The following is a 27,197-nucleotide window of genomic DNA, read 5'->3' on the forward strand; positions in this document are numbered from 1 at the left end:
AAAATTATTATATAATGCCACATTGCATGTAAATGAAGAGTCAATTGTAGGACAATCTACAAAACAAAAAATGTTTTGAGTTTTTTTAAAACTTCTGAACTGGCAAAGCTTAAGCAGCTGGCTTCTAAGAAGCTCATCAACCTGCCACGTTACAGGCAATAAAAAAAGAAATATTTGGCTAAAATTCTAAACTTGAAGCATTGCTAGTCGGCCTTTTGACAAATTCATGTTGCTGGGCTCGAGCTTGCATTTCAATGCAGCAGCTACAGAAGCTATATAAAAAAAATTTACTAAGAAAAAAACGCAGCAACCATGATGCAAACTCCAATAAATCTGATGATCTAGTTTCTTTTACAAATTCCTTGCCTGGATGATTATTTCTACTAAATATACAATCAAAACCACAAACAACCACCTTCCTAAATGAGAATGGGAGCAAGGTGGAAACTCTCAGGGTTTAATAGTACAGGATTTTTATTACATCAAAATATTAATAAGAATGTAATAATCACTGCAGAAAACCATTTATGGCAGGATAAAGATACCTGGAAAATATTGGAATTCAAGAGCCAATCTCGATTCTAATGGATAGATATGGTAAATTCATCAAATATATAGGAGACCGGCTTGACTGCTTTTTACCAACTTGAAGCCTCCTACAGCAACAGCCATTGAAGGTTCGGAAAATACCTGCCTTTGTAAGTGCGTAAATGCGCAATAGTCTACTTCATAAACAATAGCATCCTCGAGGTTTGATGAAACAGAAACCCCAACTGCTTCGCCTGAGAAATAAAATGGATATAGGCAAAATAAGAACTTAAATCTGAGAGAGAGAGAGAGAGAGGGTAGATATGCCTGTTCTCATGCTGATTCATTTTAATCTTCCAGATATTGATAAATGTTAAAGCATAAAAAAAATGGGAATTTTACATACTTCAAAATTCTTATGAACTGATATATCTTATTCTTAACTATTTATATGAACACCCTAAAGGCAAGTTAACCCAAAAGGAACACGGAGAGACGAACTTGCCAACTGGATCCAAAGCTAGAGATGGACTGTGAACTAGATCGAAAGCTGGAGATGGACTCGCCAACTGAGTTCATGGGGACTCGCCCTATTGAGTTCCATGCATATACCGACTGGCAAAGAGTTTATGAGGCGAACTCACATGCCTACTAGAAAGGAGTACATTCACTAGACGAAGAAAAAAATCTCCGAAATTTGTCATTATATCCCAAAGGAACATCACTGAGATTATCACCATATCTAGGTCTGTGAATTTAGCTCAAAGAACGTTAATCGCTCAAAAATTGATTTGAATTTTGGCTCAGATTAAGATAAGATCGAAATAAACGAGCCGAGCTTTGAGCCAAAATTTTGAATTGAATTTTTTTCGAGCTGATTTCAAGCGGACCTCAGTTCAGCTCAAAATTGGATTCTTAAGGACCCTAGTGATATTAAGGTTGTAAATTTAGTCAATTTAGCTCGAAGATGGTTAATCATTCAAAAGTTTAATCAAATTTTGGCTCGGATCAAGATCAGATCAAAATAAACGGTCAAGCAATGAGCCAAAATTTTAGATCGAATTTTTTTCAATCTGATTTTGAATCGACCCCAGCTCAACTCAAAATTGATCTTTAACTGCCCTAACCATATTAGGTCATTCCACGCTTCAGCAAGCTACCCCAACTTTTATACCCAAAGATGCTACTATACTTGTTAAATTCAAATATACCCCAATAACAAGAACACCTTGAAGGCCCATAATCGAACAATATCTTAAGACCCAATGATTATCATTGCTAGATGGTCGATTTCCAAACCGATCTAAGTCTAGGTTTGTTCATGCTATATACCACTACAGATTTATACTTTATCCTTTTGTATTTATCTCTATTTAAACTTTTCCCTTGATGACAGACTGCATGATTCTGAGATACCACTTTACAGTGTTTTGCGAACCATATAATTGATATTTTCCTTATCTTCACTGGTCTCTATTTCTATGATTTTTTTTTTTAAGTTCAAACGGACTAGCAAAGTCTTTGTGTAACTCTCTAACAAAATCAGTATCAAATATTTTTTTAGATGCAGTGAGCCTAGAAACATGCAAGGACCCAAAAGGGGCACTTGAAGATCAGCTAAAGGACTCGATCAAATAAGATCAACCAAGGGAAGCTTCAATAATCATGGAGGACAACGACTGTGTGACGACCCTCCGACTCATTGAGATGGAGTGACTTGCCCGCCTCTTCTAGGGTGTTCAGAAATATATCCAAGATCTATATAACATGGGCACCAATACTAGAAGAACTCACGAATTCAGCTATAAAAATAAAAAATAAAAAAAAAACTTGGGCACAAGAGCACTGCCATGCCAAAACGAAATATAGTACACTGAGACTGATAAAGAAGAAGTTGAATCTAGTTGTCAAAGTTAGAGTATACTGAAAGAGATCTCAACTGGTGAACACATTCACCACGGGATTTCACCGACGATAAGCCAACTCCCATGCTCAAGATTATACACTTGTAACCATATCAAATTTAAACTCACCCGGTTAACCATGCCACATATTTTGAGTCAACTGTGTCATTGTTAATGACATTCTAAGATGGTTCACCACATATTTTGAGTCAACTGTCTCACTGTTGGATGCCAATGACATTCTAAGATGTTGTTTGTTATTTAGAACCTTCAAAAAGCCATGAATGAAATGGTTCTCCCGCTTACCCCTTGGGATGATTATGTCCTTTTTTGATTTAAAGAGAATATTTATAGCCCAATTCGTTAACGCCCAATGGCCCTAAAAGAACACACAAGTTTTCTAAAAAAACTAGACAAGTCATCCAGATGTTTTATAACAACTCTCTATGAAAAAGTTGTTGGAGATCAAATATTTAGAGCCAATTGAAACTCGAGTCACCTTAACTCGGGCATTCTATTGCGCACTTGGCCTATATCAGCCCAAAACACTTCTTGAACTGCTAGAACTTATGAATTCCTATATTAAAATGAAAGAATATAGCCGTAAAATAGAAGAATCATCCTCCCATCAACTCCTAAAGAAAAACTACGTCTAGCCACTTTTTCAAGAACCCGGTTGTCCAAAGCTCCCAAGGTTGGAACCCACTCATCCTCAACTAACGAGGAATCATTATTCACCTCATTTTCCCCCGTGGGCTCATCACCAAACATGGTAAACATTCCTCAAAAGGCATGTGGAAACTACAAAAAAGAAAGGTCATATTCGGTTAACTTCATAGTAGGAGTAAAAGAAGAGATGACCTCTAAACCCAACTTCACGTTATGGATAATAACCAATTTGAGATTCGCAGTAGGAGTAGACGCCAAACACTTAACATGTATATTCGGACTCAACTTGTCAAAGTAAATGAGTTGTATATGGCATGAGAAGATACTGCAAATGTATCATTTAAAAACAAGCTAAAAAATCAAGTTTGAAAGCTTTAAAATCTGGCAAACACTATAAGAGGAAAAGAACTAGTTAAACTACTCTCTAAAGCTAGGAATTTAGATGGGCAGCCAACATTAAAGTTTGCTTGACCTACTACTGAAGAGGAAGAGGAAATAGAGGTAACGCGGGGCTAGGGAGGACCGATGAACCAGCCTCTAGAGGGTCCGATCCATCCTTCTACTAGATGGGTCGGTCCTCTTAGAAGAGGGATTTTCTAATCACGCCTGCCGCTTCTAATTCTCGTCTTCCTTGCCTTTCTTAGAGCCAAGAGTTGCCGCTCAGACCCGCCTGGCTTTCCTTTCCTGATTGCTGCTTAATGGGAGTTGGGATTTGCCGCCCACTGCTTTCTTCTTTTCTTTTTTTGTTTCCCACTTGCTTAGAATCTATTTATATGCCTGTTTTGTTGAGTTTAGGGAAAATTATTGTCTTTCTTTCAGATTTCTGTCAGGACAGCCGCCAACGTTTGTTTCCCCTTCAAAGGTTGTATTCTCGTTGTATCCCGGCCCAAGGTTATGATCATCTTTCTCATTTTCCCCAGCCACCCACGTCGCTCCCTACTGCCGTACCTCACTGCAGCTGCCCGCAACAACCCTCAAATTGTAGTTTTCTGCAGTTCTCCACCTACCAGGCACCTTCCCCTCTTTTCCAACATTGTTGCCACCCACACTGCACCTCCTCCCTACTGTCTCAGCCTTCCAGAACAGCCAGGGAACACATCCATCCTGCTGTCCACCCCCACTCTTCACTGCCATCACACCGCACAGCCTCCATGCTAGCTGTCCCTGCATTGTTGTGCTCCCCCTAGCCACCATCAGCCTTCCTTTGCTGTCACCACTCCCACTAACCATCCCGATACACCTAGCCGACCTCCACCAACCAGAGAAACACTTTAGGGCTGCTTGCTTGTGTCATCTTATGTTTATTATCATTTATTTCTAGTTTGGAGTCATCATTGTAACCCTATTTAAATTCAACAATAATATTTATATTTCTATCGTTGTTTGAGTTAGCTCCGATATCAAGAAGTCAACCTCCCAAGTAAATCGATCTGAGTTGTTCCATTCATACAATACATAGAGATAGGATTCATCTCACCCGTTCCATAAGATTTAACATGAAGACAGGTTTATAAATGCTAATCAATGGCAGACCCTGAAGGAAGTTAGCAACCTCTCCATATATACAATGTGTTCGTGAAAATAAAGTTGTTTGTATTTTGAATGAAGTGCACTCACGAGAAGGCGGAACTCACTTTAGGGGATGAACTCTTGCAATCTAAATTCTCAGATAAAGATCGTTTTAAACAACTAATAGGATAGATGCGGAAAGCTAATCAAATGTTACATGTAGTGCCAAAAGTTTGCTTCATGCAACTTCAATCATCCCACAAGCTAAAATCAATTATGAGCTTGTGGACTTCCGTTGTTTGAGACAATGACCTACAAACTCATTCCATCCAATGAAGATGGATTTTTATTAATCATTACCAACTATTTTATAAAATAGAAAGGCACAATCATTTGCTATAACAACTGCAAAAATAATTTGCAACTACATATAAACTGATATAACCCACCGATAAATGATACCAAATAACGACCCTTAATTCTGCAATATGATTTTTAAGAACTAACAACATAGCATAGTCTTCCTCTAAGTTGCTTCAATGAATCATCCGAGAACAAATGGGCAAGTCAAGCTAGCTAAAATAAATTTAAAATCTCAAAAATACAAAAAAAATAAAAATAAAAAAGAGCTCAAAGTCATCAAGGCATCTAGATTGAAATACCACTCTCTATCCTATGAACCCTCAAGATAACCCCGTCATTAGCCACATGACTATTATTCATGCCTTCACATAGGGTTGCGGTGCTACTATCAGTTGAGCGCCATCTTCACAGCAAAAATATTGCAACTACTATAGATATGAAAAGGGTGAATTCGACAAATGAAAGAAAGCAAATGAAGCTAGAGGAATTCAAGATCCAATCAATTATGAAGCAAGAAGTCAAAAGGAAGCCGACCAAGTACAACAACATTAACATCAAAGAGAGGAAATTCAAAACACCCGACTTGATCATCACAAGTAAAGTAGACACAAACTTGGATCATCATGATGAAAGCCATACATTATCAAGGAATAAGTTGGCCCCAAGAGATATTGGCTTCAGATATATTTAGGAAAGGAAGTCTGAAGAGGGATGATCTTAAACCCTTTATTCCTTAAAACTTCTGTTATGTAGTTTTTCGTGTTTCTTGCTCAAAAAATGATAGAAAAGAAATAAATAAATATCTTTGATCAAATACAAAATTTGAGCTTCGCCCACACTCAACGACGAGTTGGAGAACTTGTCCTCCTAGGCATGAGCCGATAGATGGAGTAACCTAAAAGTTTTTGTTGCTCATAATTAAACCTAGTGATGCAGAAGCAAGGTGTCCCGGTGGGAGGATCGACCTGAAATTTTTCTGCTTAATTCACAATTCCTTTAGAAACTTTGATGGTTTTTTTTTTTAAATTTCCTATTTACTTATTTACTTTTCTTTATTTCCTATTTCTCTAGTTTCCAATTAGGTATTTCATATTAAGAGACTTTTATATATAGGTGTATTGGGTTGTAAGATTATCAATTTTTACTGTGATTTGTTTTGGGACAGTCGTCGGCGTCTCATATTCCCTCTGCATATTGTATCCTAGTATTTCAAGAGGTACTCAAATTGTATCTTGATTTCCAATTGGTGTTTATTTTCTTATACCTTTTCCCCAGCCTTTCCTGCAATGATTCCACATCACCTTTATCGTTTTCCCTACTACCGCAACTCAGAACAACACTACCATAGTTGTTATTGTTGCTCACCGCTTTTCTCCTTTCTGTTGCCACTTCTCCATTGTTGTCGCCACCTTCCGGTCTGCTGGCTGACACCCTCGCCACCTCCCAGGATATCAAAACCCCTAGCCAGCACCGCCTACACGCTAGATCCAACTCTAGTTCTAGTGTTGTGTTGTTATTTTGTTGCAATTTTTTATTTCCTTATGGTTGTAGTTTCAATTTCTTTACGTCAATAATAAGATTTGCTTTCCCTTGGGAGTTTGATAAAATTCATAATCATTTGGTAGCAAACATAGTCCAACCCTAGCTCCATCTTAGGGTGACTTGAACCCACCAAACCATAGACAATATTGACCTAACCCTAATCCCCCATTGTTGATTTTGAAGCAACCCTAATTTTACTTTGTACCCAAGATCTGCCCCATACACACACTTTCACATCCCAAATCTAAACCCTAGTGTGCCACTAAGAAGACGGATGTTGTAAGCCGATCATAAACTTATCATGGAAGAGATGTAGCTGGAAATCCACCGACTTTAGCACAGACTTGTTGAAATTGAGGAAGAGAGCCATGGAGAGATCAAGGTCGATCGTGATAGTGAGATTCAAAGAGAGGGAGGAAATTTTGAATTTGTTCCATAAGGATGATTCAAATAAATAGAAGAGTAGGCCACGACGTTTTGAGATTCAGTATCAGAGTTGATCACTGGATAGTGACTTTTGGAGGGCATGGAGACATCGAGGGTGAAGGTAGACTTATCGGATTTTGAGGGGTTTGGATGACTTGATTGATGCAAGCTGTTAAGAGATTATTTTAGTATAAGTGTCGGTTGATAAAGAGTGAAAATTGCTAAAATTGAAGAAGAATGTCTGTTTGTGGTAAGAGAATTTGAAGAGACTGAGGCAAAGAGAAGATAGGAGCAAGATCACCTCATTGGAAAAGAGTAAGGAGATGCACAGGAAATATCTACCCCCACACTACCACCAAAATATGTTCTTGAGGCTACATCACTTACTCTAGGGGGGTTGTCAGTAGAAGAGTTTACAGCGGAGTTTGGGCAACTCATGTTGAAATGTGAAATGAAAGAGCCAGAGGAGACCCCATAACAAGGTCTTTGAGAGGTCTAAAGTCAGCCATCAACCATGTAGTTCATTTGCAGCATTACTGAAGTGATGTTCAAACATTGGCGCGGAAGGTGGAGAAATAATAGAAGCAGATTATAACATCGTCATTATTTAGATAATCACCCACAGTAGGAGCCAGTAGGAATACACCTGAGGAAGATGTGAAAACTGTCCAGAAAGATGACAAAGCTCATCAGAGTGGGACGAAGCCCGAAAGTAGTGCACCAAGCACAGTGCTCACAACGAAGTGTTTTAGATGTTATGGGTTTGGACACATCGCCTCCAGTTGCTCTATTACTAGATTTGTCTCTTTCACTGTGAGCAGAAAGAAGTAGAAGTGGACAGTGGTACTGGAGACATACAAGATAATGAGGATGCAGAAGCACCAACTTCCAATTAACAAGGGCACGATGCTTGTTGTTTGACGAGTCCTTTAGACTAAGACTATGAGAGAGCAAAAGTGGCTTTGTCATAAACACCTATATATTTGTTGCACTGTGAAGGAAATATGCCCAACCTTATCATCAATGGACATAATTGTGAGAATGCGGTATCTAAATGGTGGACAAGTTGAGTCTTACTACTCAGAGACATTCTCAGCCTTATTCCATAACTTGATTGAAAAAGAGAAACACGATTACCATAGGCAGGAGATGCCTTATAGATTTTTCTATTAGAGATCAGTTGCATGATCAAGTGTGATGTAATATTGTACCCATGGATGTCTACCACATTCTGTTTGGGAGATCGTGGCAATTTGATCACAAGATTAAGTATAATGGGTTTAAGAACAATTACTCATTCATCAAATATAAAAAGCACATAATACTTCTGCCTTTTTGCGGAATCTTAGGTTATAGGTGCTCTAGGCATGAGAAAGGAGTTAGTATGATCAGTCTTAATGATGTTAGAGGGTGGTGAGACAAAAGTGCCGATGTCAAACACAGGATAACTACTACGCAGAAAGTTTCAGGATATCCTAACTGGCAGCTTATCAGCAGGGCTATCACTGCTAGGGTAAATTCGGCTTGTCTTCATGTTAAAGAAGAATAAGCCAACCTTGAGCTACTTTTGGAGGACTCTGCAAAATATGCTCGACAAGAAGTTCCAGTTCAGTACAGCAATGTGCTCATAGATGATTGGACAGATAAAGATGATACTCGCTATTCAAGAAACATTCCCAGATGATTTGTGGGACAGTGCATCTGTCAGTAGGATCTAGGTGTTTTTAGAGATGTAATCGAAGACCCTCCAATCCAAGGAGGTTATAGACGTGGCCGACCTAACTCCGTATCATGAGCTAGAAGTTTCGATAGATAAGGTCAGAGCTCCACCAATTCAGGCAGATCAACGCGAGAGTTGGATGTTCCGAGCACAGAACGAACAGTTCGCGATCTGCAGAACTTTCACGATCACGGGAGGACCGAACTAGAATTTTCATGTTTAGGTCGCAATTCCCATAAGAACTTCAACGTTTTTTTTTTTTATTTCTTGTTTACATTTTTTTTTTATATCCTAACTCTCTAGTTTCTAATTAGGTATTTCATATTGGGGGTCTTTTAAATATTTGTATTGGGTTATTGAGGTTTTTAGATTTAGTTGTAACTTGCTGAGCATAGCAATCAATGTTTCATTCTCTCTCTTATGAGTTATATCCTAGGATTTCAAGTGGTGCTCCGACTATATCTTGGTATCCAAGTGGTGTTTATCCTTCCTATAACTTTTCTCCATCCCTTCCTGCAACGCTCCCAAATACCTTTTATTGATTTCTCTACTACGACCACTTATGACAACCTCTCATAGTTATTCTCCCTACTCGCCGCTTTTCCTTTTGTTGTCGCCACTTCTCCATTGCTACCGCCACCTTCCAATCTGCTGGCCAACCCCCTTACTACTCCCCGGAGGTCTAAACTCCTAGCCGGCACCACTCACATCCTAGATCCAACCCTAGTTCTAGTGTTGTGTTGTTGTATTGTTGCAATTTTTCATGTCTTCGCTGCTGTTATAATTTCCGATTTTGAAGTCAGTAATAACATTTGTTTTCCCTTAGATGTTTGATAAATTTCGGTATCACATAGGGCTACCCAGAAGTTATAACCTTCGGTCGAATCTGCAAAATATATTTTCCCATCACAACTCGATCAATGGGGCAGTAAGTCAACCAATTTAAAGTTTGAAGACAATGAAAGCTCAAACTAGCAGAAAAAGTCACGAGTCTGCTCCCTAAAGAAGGAATACAACTCTCAAGAAAAAAAAAAGGGATTTACACTTAATGAGGTCAAAGAGACTATTCTTAGACTCGGGCTATTATATTGAAAATTTTTTATCTAGGAAACTAGTGTGCAACTCCTTAGTTTACATTGCAAATCTAGCTTGCACATGCAGAAACTAGGTTGACTCGCATTTGGGAAACAACCCTACCAAGCGAGTTAGATGCTAAATTTTAAAAAAAAAAAATAGGCCTATTACATCAATTATGTCAACATCAGCTATATTTTTTTTCTCCCAACTAAGAAATTGCACAATCATCCTAGAGAGTGAAGAACACAGGATCTTGGCCTATGTTGAGAAGTTATGAATAATCCTAATCCCTAAGAGAGAGCAATGGCTCCCAAGCAAATAGAAGTTCAAACTTAATGAGGCTGTCAAGTCTCCTCTTGGCCCCAAATTGCAACATAGAGAAAATAATAAAACCAACAATTAGAATAGTCCTTGCATGAACTCATAAAACTTGACTCAAAAATACACAAGTCATACAATAACAATAAAAAGTTAGAAAATATATAAAAAAGAAAGAAAGAATTTCAATTCCTTTCATTAATATGATTTGATTTTACAAATGAACAAGCACATGGCTATTACTTTATAAGTAGATGAGTACATCATTTTATAGTGGGTAATTAAAACAGAAATGCGAAGGCGCAGAGTTAAAGACTCACTCCTTGTAAGAACTTCTCAACCTCTAATGCACAAATCAAAACTATTATCTTGGGTTATGCCTAGTGAATAGAAGCTTATGCCTGGTAAATAGAACCACTATTGCAAGAAAATCACTTGCCATTAATGGGAAGTCGTTGAATGCTTAATTCATCAACCATCTTGCATCTCATCTTTATGACCAATTTAGGCTCGCAGAAAAAGGAAACTGAAAATGACGCCCCCTTATCACACGATTGCTAGTAAATACTATATATTGCGATACCCCAAAAATTACCTCCTTTGGCCTCCATGAGGATCGCGATAGAATGTTGTCTTCCACCATATAACCGTCAATTTGGGACAAAAGAGCAATCGACATAATGTGTATTGAGTCACTTACAAATTTGTGTTGTATGGATAAAGCCATTGCCTACATGTATATATCCATTGTGGCTGAAGCATACTTCTCAGGCCAAACGAATATCTCTTCACTAGTATGATAGGCTAAAACTCTAATCCTCTTCCAATCTTGGCCACCTTCACCCTATAGGATACCTAACACGAGAGTTGTTCCGTAGTTGCCCCATTCAGCAGTATCGCACCCACGAGACCCTACAATTGCAAGATTCCACACCTAGTGGAATCAATCCCATGGATGGAAGAGGGATCGAGCGAGATCCTTGCAATTTTTCTAATATGCGGTAATTCTTTCACGTGCAACAGAATAGCCGAATTGCAATTTTTGAATTTTCTTTATATTTCCTATTTTCTACTTCTAATTAGGGTTTTTCTGTGATGAAACTATTTACATCTCATTTCAATTTTTTCAAACATTTTGTATTATTATTATTTTAAAAGACTTTGGTCTTCTGGTTATGCTCTTCGGAATGGTGTATCATCTTCTTTTTGCAAATGTTGTTTCTGTATCTTACTTAGGAATAGGTGATGGAGCCTCCTCACCGCCCATACCTCATTGTACCACCATTCAACCATTGTCATTCATTCTAATAGTAGTTGAACCGCTTGTACCATAGAAATTTTTGCTCAACTCCTTCCAAACACCGCTAATCGACGCCTATCTCCATCCAAACGTTGCCAAACTCCCATATTTCATTCCCTCACTATTCCACAACCATTTCACTGCTAAATCCCCTTCCTAAATATCTTATAAGAACCCTAAAATAGTGGTATAAAACCCCAGCAAGCCCTAGATCTATAGGATTTTGTCATCCTTCCCCTGAACCAAAATACTAAATTACCTAACCTAACACTCCCACCAAAAAATTTTCTTCTCAAATCATTCCTACCGTAATTCCTAACTCCAACCCTAAAATTTTCAAAATCCAATTCTTCAATCTCCACAGAAATTTCATCCCAACACTTATACCAAAACCTAAGCACCAACCAACATTGATTTGCAATCCTATATCCCTCGAAAGGCTGATCGGGAGGAAACGACACAATGCCACCAAGGAGAACTCTCAACAACAAGTCCAGGAACTTGTTATGGAAAATATGTATCGAAAAAACTTCCAACTGTAGTAGAGGCTTTCCTTTTTGAGAGGAGGCAATCAGGTGAGGACATCCATAGCCAAAACAAGGACTCATCAAAACAAGGGGAGAAAGTGAGTTCCTTCCATTAGTCAGTTTTCCAATGATGAAGAGTCACTGCCTCGACGATTCAGCATGAAAAATTAGAGATGCTATGAACTTGGAGTAAAGTTTAAATTACCAAATTTTGATGGTCGCATTGATCTAGATGAGTTTATCGAGTGGCTTCAAATAGTGGAGCAATTTTTTTTAGTACAAAGCTGCTCCTCTATACAAGAGAGTTAAATTGGCAATCATCAAGCTCATTAAAAATATTTAATTATTGTGGGAGAACTTGAGATATATTTGACAATGAGAAGAAAAGAATAAGATCACCACGTGGTCTAAAATGAAAAGTGAGATGAAATGCAAATACCATCCTCGACATTACCAACACCAGCGCCATAGAAATTCTTTTGTGGGAAGTAAGCAGTTGAAAATGAATCATGATGAAATGTGAGTTGGTGGAATCTAAGGAACACAAAAGTGTGATATCTTGAAAGACTGAATTTGTCTACAAGGAATGTGGTACAATTGTAGCCATATTGGTCTCTACTCGTTGTACAGGCTCTAATTTTCAAAGTGGAAAAGCAGCGATGTCACCGGGTGATCGTCAAACCTTACAGGCAGAATTCAATCCCAGAATCAAGCAGTAAATATACACCCAGGGGCATCCAAACCGACCTTGTTCAAGGAAGAAATGGTTCAAAGTGGAAAACAGGTGGAGTCAATAGGCACTCCCAAAATCTGTCTCAGCCAAAAAGTGCATCATGTGCCATAATTTTAGAGAGTGCATCAAATTACCTAAACAAGAGAATGATTTCATTATCAAAGCAAGAAGTAGTTAAAGAAATGACCAATGACATGGGAGAATGAATATGCCTGAGAGGAGTATCAATGCCCAACTAGCGAGGGAGAGATGCTTAATGATTCAACCTGAGTCCATTAGAGAGCTTCCAGAAGGAATAACATTAATTGTCTTAAAAGATAGTGAGTCCAAGGAGCCAAAACTAGAAAAGGGGCAACATTTGGTGAGAGAGTTGCAAATACTCGACTAATAGTTTACCTCTTGAATAATTACCACTAAAAGTGGTCCATTCTACCATAGATTTCATTTCAAGGTTGGTTCCTCCATACAAACTTGTTTATCAAATATGCCCAACTGAGTATGAAGAGTGGGCGAAGCAGGTTACAGATTTAATGGCTCGAGAATTAGTTCATGAGAATAAACCCATCTATGTGCTACTTCAGCTCAGGTTGTGACAAAAAAAAATGATAGTTATTTAATCTATCAGAACAGACTTTGAAAGGATGTATGTGTTTTAAAGTTGCATAAAATAAACTTAAGCAAAGATTTTGTAATGGGACTTCCACAAACACAGCAAGGTGATAGCTTTGTAATGGTAGTGGTAGATCGAAGTCAAAAAAACTCCAGAGAAGGGGCAATGCCTCTCCTGCCATGAAAAAATGATGCCAGAACTTCTCCACTAATAGTGCATCCCGTGGTATAGTGCTCACGAGACCCAGTGATTACAGGATTCCGGATGTCGCGGAATCGATCCCAATGATGTAGGAAGAGGGGCTGAGGAGGATCCTCGCAATTTTTCCAAACAATTAGAATTCTTCAACAAACAGCAGGACCATAGACTTCCAATTTTTCCATATTTTTTCCTTTTTGCTTTCTGTTTTTTCTACTTCTAATTAGGATTTTTCTGTGATGAAACAATTTATATCTTATAGTTGAAGTTTTTCCATTTTTTTTTTGCTTTGCATTTTTATTGTTTTGAGAGACTTTTGTTCACTATTTATGCTCTTTAGAGTGTTGTATCATCTTTCTTTTACAAATGGTATATTTGTATCTTGCTTAAGAACAAGTGGTGGAACGTCCTCGTCGCCCATACCTCGTTGTACCGCTATTTGACCTCTGTCATCCATCCTAATAGCGGTCGAACTGCTCGAATCCCATAGAATATTTCATTGCTCATCTACTTCCAAACTCCTTCAATCGACGTCTATCCCCATTGAAACGGCGTCAAACACCTATAATTCATTCCCTCGCTATTCCACAACCATTTTCCCAGTAAATCCCCTTCCTCAATACCTTCTATGAGCGCTAAAATAGTATCAATATCTCAAATTTTGTGAGCCATTCAATCATTAATGCTTATGTTAAAAAAAATAGAAGATTTGCAACCCTGTCACGGAGAGAAATAAATATTTATAAGAGATCAAGTTATGCTACCACATGGCTTTGACTTATAAACAGATAAGTTCTTTTTTCATGCAGGTAAATAAACAAGAATAGTAAATGAGCAAAGGTAGAGACTCGCTCCTTGTAAAAACTTCTCAACCTCTAATGTGCCGATCAAAACCACTATATTGTGTCCTATCCAGTGATAAGAGCCACTAACATGAGAAAATCTCATATCATCAATGGAAGGTCATCGAATGCTTAATTCATCAATCATCTTGCATTTTATCTTCAAGGATCCAACTCAATCATTGTGACCAATTCAGGCTCTCAAAGAGAGCGAGCTGAGAAAGTGCCTTCTTTCAAACCATTGACAGTAGATAACATATATTTTGATACCCCAGTAACTCTCTACTTTGGCCTCCACGAAGATCTCGAAAGAAAAATGTCTTCCACCATCTCACCACCAATTTAGGAAATAACATCAATCAGTGCAATGCATACTGAGTCACTTAGAAAGGTTTGTTATATAGATAAATTCATTGCATGTACCCATCCATTATACTTGAAGCATACTTCTAAGACAAGATGGACACCACTTCACTCGGCAAGAAAAGATCAAGCACCATTCCTCTTCAAATTCAACCAACTTCGCCCAATAGTCCACCTCAAAATTTGTGAGTCTCTCAATTATCAATGCTTTTGGTAAGAAAAATAAAAGATGTGCAACCCTATCATTGAAGGAAATAAAAATTATAGGAGATCCAGCTATGCTAACACAAGCAAGAATGATGTCACATTTTAGAATCGAATCTTGTTTTACAAATTGCTTTCTACATTCTAGATATAATGAATGTTAATTATTGGGAAAAAGAAGATAATATAAAATGATAGATAAAATGTGGAATGGTGTGTTAAACAAGATTCGATGTATGCAATTTGTATCTATTCTTGTTATCTACTGTCATTTTATAATTAACATTTTATCATTTTATCTACTGTCATTTATAATTAACATTTTATCATTTTATCATTTTAAATAACATTTGTATCTATTCTTGTTAAAAAGAAGATAATATAAAATGATAGATAATTCTTGTTACCCTATCATTTTATAATTAACATTTTATAAACCCCCCCCCCCCCCCCCCCCCCCCCCCCCCCGCTCGCGCCCCCCCCCCCCCCCTCCCCCAAATAGACCTTTTCAATTTGAGATTCCTCTTTACTACGTTTCTTGAGACATATAGTGGATATGTTACCTCTCTATACACAACTTTCTCTCTTCTTTTCCAATAGTTATTTAAATTTTATATAGTTAAGCCTTAGTTTAACAAACGGATAAATTAACTTCTAACTTTAGTGTAACCTGTTATGTGTGGAGCCTGATTAGCAGAAGAAGCGCCCACAAAAAGTGCAACAGGCAACCCATTGCATAGGGGGCGCCCTTACGTCTAATAGTAGACTGACCAGCGCCAGCGGAGTGTATAGGTGTCCAACCAAAGTTTGTTAGGCAAAAATCCATTGCGAGTTAGAAGACTTGTTTCCAACATTGTGGAACAAAGAGAGCAAAAACTAGACGCCCAATGGTGGCACGTAGGCACCTATAACCAATTTCTGCAGTTTGAGACTTTCAGTATCGTGTTTGTTCATTGCAGGAAGTGCGTGTAAATAGTGCAAAGCGGTGCTACAAGTTGGTTTTGGATTTTTGTGAGCATTCGTTAGTTTCAAGAGAGTAGAGAAGCTAGAGTTTGTAATATGTACAGTTTCTCCTCATTTTATAGTGAATTTCTTAGTGTGGCGTTGCTCCATAGTTTTTCCTATTCTTAAATTTTCAATTTTAAATCTTGGTGTTCTTTGCATTTTTTTTAATTACTTATTTATTTGTTTCTGTTCAAGTATTTACTTAGGATCTCTCAACTTAGTGTTCCACATTTATCTTAACATCATAACAAGTGGTATATGAGTGGGATTTTTTTGAAGATCATTCATTCGAGTAGAAGCAATGACAAATGAAGTATGGTACAAAGTTAAAAAGTTCAATGAATATTGCGTTCTGGAAAATACAAATTGAAGATTTATTGTATAAAAAAAATTGTATTATCTCTCGAAGGAATCATCAAGAAGCATGAATCGATGACTCTGAAAGAATGGAAGTGCTTGATCGAACAGTTCTAGGTTTGATTCTACTCTCACTCTCCTCATTAGTTGCTTTCAACATTGTGAATGAGTAAAATATGATAGATCTCGTGGCTGCACTAACAAGAATGTATGAGTAGCTCTGGACTTTCAATATGAAGATAATTAATAGAAGTTCGGTGGTTGAACATTTGAATAAATTTCAATACTGTGACAAACTAGTTGTGTTATGTGCACATCAAGTTCAATGATGAGGTCGAGGGATTGTTGCTTTTATCTTCATTCCCAAATAGTTGGGATGGACTAATCACTGCGATGAACAACTCTTCAGGTAATATTAAGTTAAACTTTGATGACATTGTAGGGTTAATGCTGAAAAAAAATGTTTGCAAAAAGGCGAGTAATGAAATTTCAAAAATTATGCACAAAATGTTGAAAATAGTGGAATGAATTAGGATAGAAACACAGATAGGAAAAGATTCAAGTCCAGTAGAGAAAATTCCAGTTCAGAGAGAGAAAAAGGCAGAGAGGAATGATGGAACTGCGGGAAAAAAGATCACATTAAGAAGGACTATAAAGCTCCAATGGTTTGTGATAAAGGTCCAAAATATGAAGCTCTATATTAATGTCTTCATAGATAAAATTCAAGGTGACTCCCTAGTTTTATCCCTAAATAATATTAAATCTTAGACAGTAGATTCATGAGTTTCTTTTCATGCGTGTCACAACAAACAAATATTTAAAAACTACACTCAGACTGATCTCGAGAGGTGTATTTTAGAGATAAAAAGGCCGACGATATTGTTGGAAAGATTGATGTGAATATCAAGTTGTCTAATGGAACAATCTGGAGCTCAATGAAATTAGACATGTTTCATATTTAAGAGTAAAATTTCATCTCGGTGAACCAGCTTGCAAGGTAAGGGTCTGCGACCAGTTTTACAGATGATTTGTGAAAGATAACCAGAGAGTTGATGGTGAAAGCTCAAGACAACATTAATGACACTCGTTACCTAATCAATGAGATATATTAATCTATTGATGTAGTTGGAACAAAAACTAATGCAAGTCTTAGGCAGTGTAGGCAGTGTAGGCAGTCATATGCTATGAAGCACGGATACGGGCACGAGGGCACGAACAAGACACGACAATTCGAGGACGCCATATATGAAAAAAATATGACACGACGCGTCATAGACACCTTTTTATATTTAATAAATTATTAATATGAAATATATTTTCCATTATTCTTTATTAAAAATATCACAACGCAAATTTTAAAAGAGTAAAATTTAACTTTATAAATTTAATCTATATTATAAAATCTCGAGCTTATGAAAATTAAATTTTTAAATTAGATATAATATGTTTTAAAAGGAATTATCCAACTTATCTACTAAAAATGTAAAAAATCCTATGATTACAAAGAGGGAATTATTAATGTTTGGCTTCGACGAATATTCAATGCACCTTCGATGTTCGATTTTAACGTTAAAGAGAGCTTTAACATAATTCCTTTGAATATATTGAGAAAGAAGATAATGGTGATCAAGAAAATGAAAAAAAGATAGGTGCTCAATATAGTGAAGCACGGGAAATTCCTCAATCATCTGATACTGAAATCAGGAGGTCCAACAGAGTTACACTACTGATACAGAGGTATTCATCTTCTTCAAACTATCTTTTATTAATTATAATTGTGAATCAGAGTGCTATGAAGAAGCTGTCTAAGTTGAAGACTTGAAAGAAGTGAGAGTTTGTCATGGATGAAGAGATGTAGCCGCAAAAGTCAAATCAGACATCAGAGTTTGAAGCTCGCACTGCACAACATGTGGATCTACAGGTTAAAAGAGGAGTTATATGGTAGCAGACACTATAAGGCAATGCTTGTTGTGAAGGGGTTTCAGCAAAAAGAATGAGTGGAATACTCAGACATACTTGCTCTAGTAAAGAAGATGACAACTATCAGAGTTGTGCTGAGCTTGGTAACAGAGAAAAATTTACATCTGGAGCAGATGGATGTGAAAACAGCTTTCTTGCATTGTGATTTAAAATAAGAGTTGGATATGGTGCAACCACAGAGATATAAATTCCAAGAAGAAAAGGCATGGTCTGTAGATTGGAAAAAAAAAACATTTATGGTTTGAAGCAAACCCCAAGGCAGTGGTACAAAGGGTTTCACAGATTTATGCCAGATAATGGATATATAAAGTGTCAAGCAGATCACTATTATTTCATCAAAAAATTTGGTTATTATTATATCGTGCTTCTCTAATATGTGAATGACATGTTGACTGTAGGAGTAAATATGAAAAAAAATTGGAAAGTTGAAGGCACAATTATCAAAAGAGTTTGAGATTAAAGATTTAGGTCCAACGAAGAAGATTCTCGATATGAGAATCAAGGGACAGGAGTACAAGTACAGTGAAGTTGCCTCAAGTAGAATATATTAAGAAGGTCCTACACAGGTTCAACATGAATGTCGCAAAACCAGTTTGCACCCCCTTAAATAGTCACTTCAAACAATCTAATGAACTATCGCCTAAATCTAAAATAGAACAAACACAGGTAAAATAACTCCTTATGTTTCAGCAGCTGGAAGTTTGATGTATGTAATGATATATACAAAACCAGATATTACACATGCAGTGGGAGTGATCAGCATGTACGTGGGTAATCCAGCATAACATTATTAGAAGATGGTAAAGTAGATTTTTAGATACTTGAAAGGAACATTCAATAAGACACTTTCTTTCAGAGGTGGGGGAATTAATCTACAGGAATGTGTAGACTCAGATCTGGCAGGAGATATTGATGATGAAAGAAATACAACTTCATTTTAGAAAATATAGCAATAAATTGGGTCTCCGGGCTACAAAAGATTGTTGTACTTTCAACTACAGAAGGTAAGTGCATTGTTATCACTGAGGCTAGTAAGAAAATGACTTGGCTGCAAAGCTTTATGGTAGAATTAGGCAAGGAGCAAGATATTAGAAAGCTTCATAGTGAAAGTATGAGTGTTTTTCACCTAGCTAAGAACGTTATTTTTCAAGCCAAGACGAAGGACATTCAACTGAGGTATCACTTTATTCGTTCTCTTCTAGAAAATAATAAGTTATCTTTGGAGAAGATATATACAGCTCAGAATCCCGCATATACGTTGACAAGATGGTTATAATTGAGAAATTGAAGCTATATTTGGCTTCATTTGGTATTCAAGAAGGTTGAGACCATGGGTGAGCCATGCTATTGTACGCAACTATGAAGATGGCACAACTTTGGAGGAGAGGTGGTTGCAAATAAGTCTCTAAGTGAGAGATTGTTATGTATGGAGACTGATTAGCAAGGAGAAGTCGCCAGAAACAGTGCAGCGGACAGCTCAACGACAGTGGCGCCTAGGCACCCCGCCAAAGGTTCCCAAGCAAAAACTTATCGCGAACGAAAACCTGCCTCCAATAGTGGGCACTTAAGCGCCGATAAGACTCCTACAACACCCAGAAACTCGACCCCCAGACAAGGCTCCTAGGCGCCCATAACCAATTTTTGCAGTTTGAGACTTTAAAATATGTGTTTATTCATTGCAGATAGTGCAAAGCGGTGCTGCGAGTTGATGTAGGATTTCTGTTAGTTCATTTGTGCGAAAGAGAAAGAAGAAGAGCGCTCGTGAGTTTCAAGAGAGTAGAGAGGCTTAAGTTTGTAATATACACAATTTCTCCTCATTTCATAGTGAAATTCTTGGTGTAGTGTGGTTCCATGATTTTTTTACATTCGTAGGTTTTTAAATGTTAAATCTTGATGTTCTTTGTGTTTTTATTTTTGGAATTACTTATTTGTATGCTTCAGTTCAAGTGTTTTGTTCCAGACCTATTGGAATTCTGCATCTACCTTAACCCCATAACATAACCAATGGATAAATCAAGATCTAACACTTATAAGACACCTTTATCTTTAAATCACAACGAAAGCATCACTTATATAAGTAACAAATCTAAATAAATTACAGATTTTCATGCATAATTTTTATGTGATTTAGAAATAATGGCGTGATATAAGTGAATAAAAGAAATGCAAATGCACAAAAATTTTGTGTTATGTAGGTAATTCTCAAAAAAAAAAATCACATCAATGAAATTGTTTTGCAAACAAGAGAGAAAAAATGCAAAAGAAGTAAAACATTAATTTGGAGGATGCAGCTCACCATGTGTGATCAGCAATAAGTTTTCAAGTGGGAATTTGTCAGCTAGAGCCTCAATGATGGTATGGTATCTCTCTCTTGCAACAACCAGTGGCTCCTCCCATAAAGGCAACTACAGCAATTCAAAATTGTTTGCCTAAGTCATTCTTTAGAAACATTCATATTACCACATATGCCATAACTTAAAAGCTATTAATATAAAATAGACATACAAAACCTAAGTACAAAAAAAAAACCTGCGTTCTCAAAGGGCCAACAGATTGATCAATAGTTCCTGCTGGTAGCAAAGCCTCGAGCTCTGAAACATCAGAAAGCCAAATTCCATCTTTAGGAAGTGCGGTGAGTCGCATTGCTTCCATACAAAAAACTTCACACAATCCATATTCGATGTTTGCCTGTATAATCATGAAGAAGAAACAAGAAACAAGTCGAACTAATTTCAGAAATCAGTTACTGTTGATTTTAATCAGTTATTATCCAAATCCCCAAATGCCTTTCCATCTTGTTCATAAGAAATAAGAAATATTAATACTATGTCATGCATCGATACATCAAATGAACACGTGATTTTAAATTAACTTGAAAAAATAATGCAAAACAGAACTTTGACTTCCGATGTGAAGAAACTTTTCCCAAGTCACAAAAAAGAGATTTTAAAAACTTAATTATTAAAAAAAGGCTAATGATTTGATCTATTTTTAAGCAAGGATGAAAAATCAAGGAGAATTGAATGAGCAAGGAGCAAAGTTCTTGAATCAGAAAGTTATGATCCCAAGGTGTGATCCGATCAGAATCACCCTCCCAGACTAGGGTTCCAGAAATAAGACACGAAGGAAAAAATAAAAGATTCCCAATTGATGGGCCTAACAGAGATAAACAAACACATGCATACATATTTGTATGTGTATGAATAGAACCACTTATCCTCACACAATTTTCCCAATTCATACTACAATATCATGGACTAAAATTTGAAGTAATTAAAAGTAGTTAATAATTAAAAAAGCAGGGTGGTAAAAGATTTGGGAGTGCTCTATCATTTTAAATAAGAAAGATTTACAAGCATACCCTTAATTCCTATGTAATCACATATCTAACAATTAAACTTAAATTTTACATATATGCCTAAAAAGATTGTAAGCCACCTCTTAAAAGTTAAAATTGTGGTATTTTTTATGTGATATAAAAGATTTGGCCAACATTAATCTAAAAAAGTTGGGTTCAGGGGTTAGATAACTGAAAATATAAGAAGTATGTCTTCGCATCTCCCTGCTTTCCATCTTCACATCTTCTGTACGTCCGCATTTCGCTCGGAGCGTCGTAGTCCCCTAATTTAGGATATGAGTGAACGCATGCTCATCATTCATAGTAAATTACATTGATTGTCCTATTGTTAAGAAGAAAAGTAGAAAAGGTGGGAAAGCAGCACTCTTTTTATTGTTTACATAAATATTAAAGTGTTCAAAAAATTAGAAAAACTAAGTATTAATTACATTAATATTCAAAGACTAGCACCATGCATTATATAGAAAGTTGCACGAGAGGTGTAAGCCAGCTTCTTAGATTCCTTCATCCTGAACTCAATGTGGCGGCAACAAGATAAGCAGTGTTGAACTCCCCAAGGAAGAATTCATTATCCCCATACACCGTTTTCACGCAAGCTAGTGCCACCAAATCCGCCACAGAGGACACAACTCCACCTTGAAGGGTATTGTATGGATTGACGACGGAGGCGTTGACCTTGAGAGTGCAAATGATTTGACCGCAATCGATGTAGTCAACTTTAAGGAGGTTGCGTATCAAATCAAAGTAGAAATCTTTGCGTTCTGAAGCTTCTGGAATGTCTTGGAGAAGGCCGAGAGTTTTGAAGAAGCCTATGGTTCTGGCGGCGGAAGGTTGTTGGGGATGCTCCGACGGAGCCACCATCTCCATGCCGATAAAACTTTCATGAGGGATTTAGGCAGGATTTAAGCCAAATATTACCAGACAATCCATATATATATATATATATATATATATATGATTGTATCAACATATGCATGTATAACTATGTATCTGTGTAGGCATACATATGAATGTATATCTATGCATCTGTGTATGCATACATATGCATGTATTTGTATATATATGTGTATATATGTGTATATATAAGGTATGTGAACGTATGCATGCATGCCTATGTATGTATGTATATGTATGCAATCATGAATCTATATGCATGCATGGATGTATATAGATGTGTGTGTGTCTGTAATGGAGTCACTTATCCTCAGACAACTTTCCCCATTCATAGTAAAATTTCAGTGAAAAATTTGAAGTTGTTAATAATTAAAAAAGATGGTGTAAGATTTTAGAGTACTGTCATTTTAAATAAATAGAAGAGTCTCCCTCTTATTTAATATATTTTACTTTAGAGGTTGAAATTTTTTATGTTTGGTTTGGACTTTATGAGACCATTTATACCATCTTCCGAATATATATATATATATATATATATTAGTTGAGTTGGGGAATGTCGTCGTCTTCTCACGCTAACAACAATATTTTTCTCTGACTTAAGAATTTCAACACTGGCGGAGAAATTCAAGTTTGCTCTTATTGAAAAATTTTAATGGGGGCGCTCACCTATGGAAGTTATCAGAAAGAATGTTGATGATCTTAAACTAGTAGGCAAGTGGAAAGTAGGACTCGTGGATGGGAGACATGTGTTGATTCAACAAATTGTGGCTGAATACTACACCTGAATTTTCTCCAAGAAATATCTTAATATCGCAGGCAAATCAATGAAGTCACTCAAGTGGTTTCCTGATTTCGACCCAAATCATGAAACTCCCACTGTACCGGTCACTGAACTCCCACTGTACCGGTATGGTTTAGTCTACCTGGTCTCAAGCTGCAATTTTTTTCATTATCAAGTTTTCTACTCTATTGGGGTCATCCTTAGGGACCTTATGAAGCTAGATCTACCCAGTTTCAATCTAACCAGAACTTCTGTTACCAGATACTTGTGGAAAGGAATATTACATTACCTGATGTTACTGAAGTTTGGCTGGGCACAACACATAATGGATATTGACAACAAATCGTCATAGAACACAGACCTCCATATTATACCCACTATAAGATGTTTGGGCATATCCTTGATAAATGCCACAAGCTCCATCCTAATTTGAAATCTAAGGTTCAAGTGGATAAAGATGAGTCTAACCCAACTGCTCTGGATATTTTAGTTCCACCTGAGGAGAATACTACCAGACACCTTCGAACCCCATAGAAAACAATACTGAAGAACTATTACCTATAAAGGATAGTGTTCAGACTGATAATCAGAAGAACCTCACAGCTCCCCATCTTCAAGGAGTATCCAATGTAGAGGCAACTCATACTTCACATATATTAGAACCTATTGTGGGTACTACGGTTAGTACTCCTACAGCCCTACCACCTCATCAGACTGAATCTTCGGATAAAGAATGACAGGTTTACATTTTCAGGAGGAAGAAGAAGAATGGAGATCTACTCAAGCTCAGGAGTTTTATGGATGATACTTTGGTTACTTCTGATAATAGTACGCATATTACCAATTTGTTAGTTGGATCCCTTCCGAGAACAAGAGGCAGAGGCAAAACTAAATTGGGAGGATGACCACTACTTTTTCAGCGCCCTGGTTTTTGGGCTTTTTTCATCTTTATATGTACCGTGTGGGTTGAATGTCTATTTTTGGACCCACTCATACAACTTATCTGTATCTTTTCTCTTTAATATATTAACCCTTGGGCTTTTTTCAAATATATATATATATATATATATATATATATATGACTTCGTCGTCTGCTTAGGCCGACCTCCTCGGCTGCTTTATGCGGCTTCGTCACTTCGCTCATTCATGGTTTTCGCATGGTTTTCTCGCCGCCCCCAATTGCGCGAGGGTTCGGCTTCGACTCCCTCCCGCACAACCTCAACCCATCATCTCTTCCTCCTTCGCGCGTTGATTCTTCCTTATCTCTTCTTAGATGGTTGGCTAGGGCACGGGGATTCTCCTTCACCATAAAACCACCAACATCGGGTGATCAGTCATAATATAAAGGTTTGGCAAGATGGATAGAGTGGAAGCTAGAACATCTTAATCTAAGAGTAGGGATCCAAACATAAATGGACCACTACGTCTAGAGTATATGAAGCCATAATATAGATTTGGTGGGAGAGGAAAGCATATTAAGCAAAAACTACAAACACATCAACTATAAATAACATACACAATAAAACCACAAACAATAGGTGATCGGTCTAAAATACCACAATGGTAAGTCATCATAACTCAACATCATTGTAAAGCACTCCATATTTGTTCAGACAGAACTTCACCCAAGAAACTAGTTTGGAGATGAGCCTTGGGATGATAAGCATAAATTGCAAAAGAGGTAATGCCAGTCATAGCATCCCAAAACCAATTGCAATCATGGCAAATATAGGTAGAATGATAATTGCAAACAAGGCCAAAAAGCCACATGCTGGCAGAAGAACCAATGGAGCAACTCAAAAAAGATTATAATATCAAAGAAAAAGAACACCTATACATGCAAAAGGATCTATGTACTGGAAAGACCAAGCAGGGGCCACGCACAAGCAAGCCAAGCAGTGAAATAAAGAGGAGAGGATTGGCTTCTTAATAGGATTGATTCAAGATTAGCATTTTCTGGCCTGGTTTCGTTTGGTGAATACCTTGGAAGATATTATACTGCTGCTCAAAGGAGGAGATTGTTTCTAAAGCCTATCAGGAGTTTTCTGTTACATATGATGTCACTTTTACTCCAAACTATTTTCACTTGTCATATGGTATTTCTAAAAGCTTCCATTGAAGTCCTTTTGACAATGAGAAGTCTAGCAGCAAGGCTATTCTTTAAAAATCTCAACACATTCAAGGTCCTTTTGAGGCGGCTTAATTGGAGCGGCGCGATTTGAAATTAATTCCCTAATTCATTTTTATTGCGCTTAAAATACATTAGATTTGGGAGAATTCTAAAAACACTTTTTTGTGTGAAGTGTTGCTCATTGGAGTCTATCGCTTGACACCCACTGCCTCTAGCCGACCGTCAGCCTCCCCTTGCATGGGTCATTCGTCGCCCATCATCAGCTAATTGTTAGGCACCTGCTCTTGTCGGTTGCCCCTTCGCTGTTGGCCACTAACCCCGCTCTCGTTGCCCTCCTACTATGTATTGACATTTTTTTTTCAAAGCAAAGAAGAAAATGTGTAGTCTTGTATTTATTCTACAATGAACCAAATAAATTCAAAATATTCCAAATACAATGCATTATTTTTATATTAAAATACTTTTACACGGCATTACTTTTTCATAAAACCAAACAGACACTTCATAAGTGGATAAGAACTATTCTCTACAATAATTCGGTCAATTGCAAGGCCAACAGCAGCCCATCAAATAGCAAACCCTGTCCTAGCCTTTAAATATTGCATTCTGGATTGCCAAAAAAAATGTAGTTACAAAAAGATGTACAGAACTATGCCTCTTGGTCATCAAAAACATGGGCTTTATTAGCTACCAAAAGAGGAAAAGAGCATAGTGCTCATTTACATGTTTCAAAATGAAGTGCCTAGTAGTGGCAATTTGAGCACACATGTAAGCTACTTTGTTATCAACTTTATGGAAGAAAAACAATTATAACAATGCAATCCATTTCAGAGATCATGAATGCACCATATGCATGCATCAATAAAACTTATATTCAAGCATGTGCTTTATGTGCAACTATCAAAAAATCCAAACTGCTAAAAGGAGAAAACAAAAGGCTCATTGGTCATCATTAAGTTCATAAGAGAAATGAATTTCTATCCAAATGAAATCAAAAGAAAAATAGTGCAAAGTCTAATAGGAAGACAGACAAGCCATGAGCCCATAAACAAAGTTTACCAAATGAATTTCCTATAAATTTCATTCTTAGAAAGTTATAAGTTAGACAACTCCAGAGAAACCCTCACTATAAGTAACAGCACAATTTCCGCCAATTGGACCAAAATTACTGTATCGAAGAGAATAATTAAACTCACTCGATTCATTGATAGAATAAAAATAATACTTCTAAGGAATGATATCTCAAGGTCTTATTCCTCATATCAACTCTACTAACAGGGCGATGTAATTCATTACTCTAGTTACGAGGATACAGATCCGAGATACCTTAACACGAGTAGGATCAATCACAACGCCAGCACTAGTCTCCATGGATAGAATTTGGGTTTCGTTGTCTACAACGCAGCAGAGGGCGGTGATGACCTCGGCGGCAGTTTGGAGGCAACGGAGGAAAGGTGAAATGATGATGCGGTGGACAGGGAAGCCAATGACTCGCAGTCTTTTTCCCGTCGTCCAAGCCCGAATCTTGCCAGAATCCGTCAATGGCGGATCCCATGGACGCTCTGCGCGGGCTAGCCAAAGAGGTTCCTCCGCGTCGATTCGGTCGCCGTGCCTCATTACCACTACGTTCTGCGTCCGTCCTTGTCTCTCCCTGCACGAGTCGGCTGCTTCTCCTCCAATTTGGAGCGACTCCGCCATCTCCCTCGCTTGCTCTCGCTCTCTCTCGCTCTCTCTCTGCAATGGGCATAAAGATTCCCACGGGGGTGGGAAGTTCCACCGGGCACTGAAGAACTACGCCGAACATCGAAGAACAAATTTGTCGGTACAGATAAGCTACGAACACCTTGCCAGCGAGCTT

At 37.4% G+C, this 27,197-nt stretch overlaps 1 protein-coding gene across 1 annotated transcript; it reads right to left on the minus strand.

Annotated features, from left to right (window-relative positions):
* Positions 1 to 313: 313 nt before the first annotated feature.
* LOC110031403 lies at positions 314 to 27,197 on the minus strand. Its single transcript, XM_020734579.1, has 4 exons — positions 26,666 to 27,197; positions 20,705 to 20,863; positions 20,472 to 20,580; positions 314 to 782 (listed from the first exon to the last, which is right to left on the minus strand). Exons 1-4 carry the CDS (start codon positions 27,035 to 27,037, stop codon positions 607 to 609), a joined length of 816 nt encoding a protein of 271 aa, XP_020590238.1. The 5' UTR covers positions 27,038 to 27,197; the 3' UTR covers positions 314 to 606.

Source organism: Phalaenopsis equestris, unplaced genomic scaffold (genome assembly GCF_001263595.1).
Source record: "Phalaenopsis equestris unplaced genomic scaffold, ASM126359v1 Scaffold000804, whole genome shotgun sequence".
In the NCBI taxonomy this organism is placed as follows: Eukaryota; Viridiplantae; Streptophyta; class Magnoliopsida; order Asparagales; family Orchidaceae; genus Phalaenopsis; species Phalaenopsis equestris.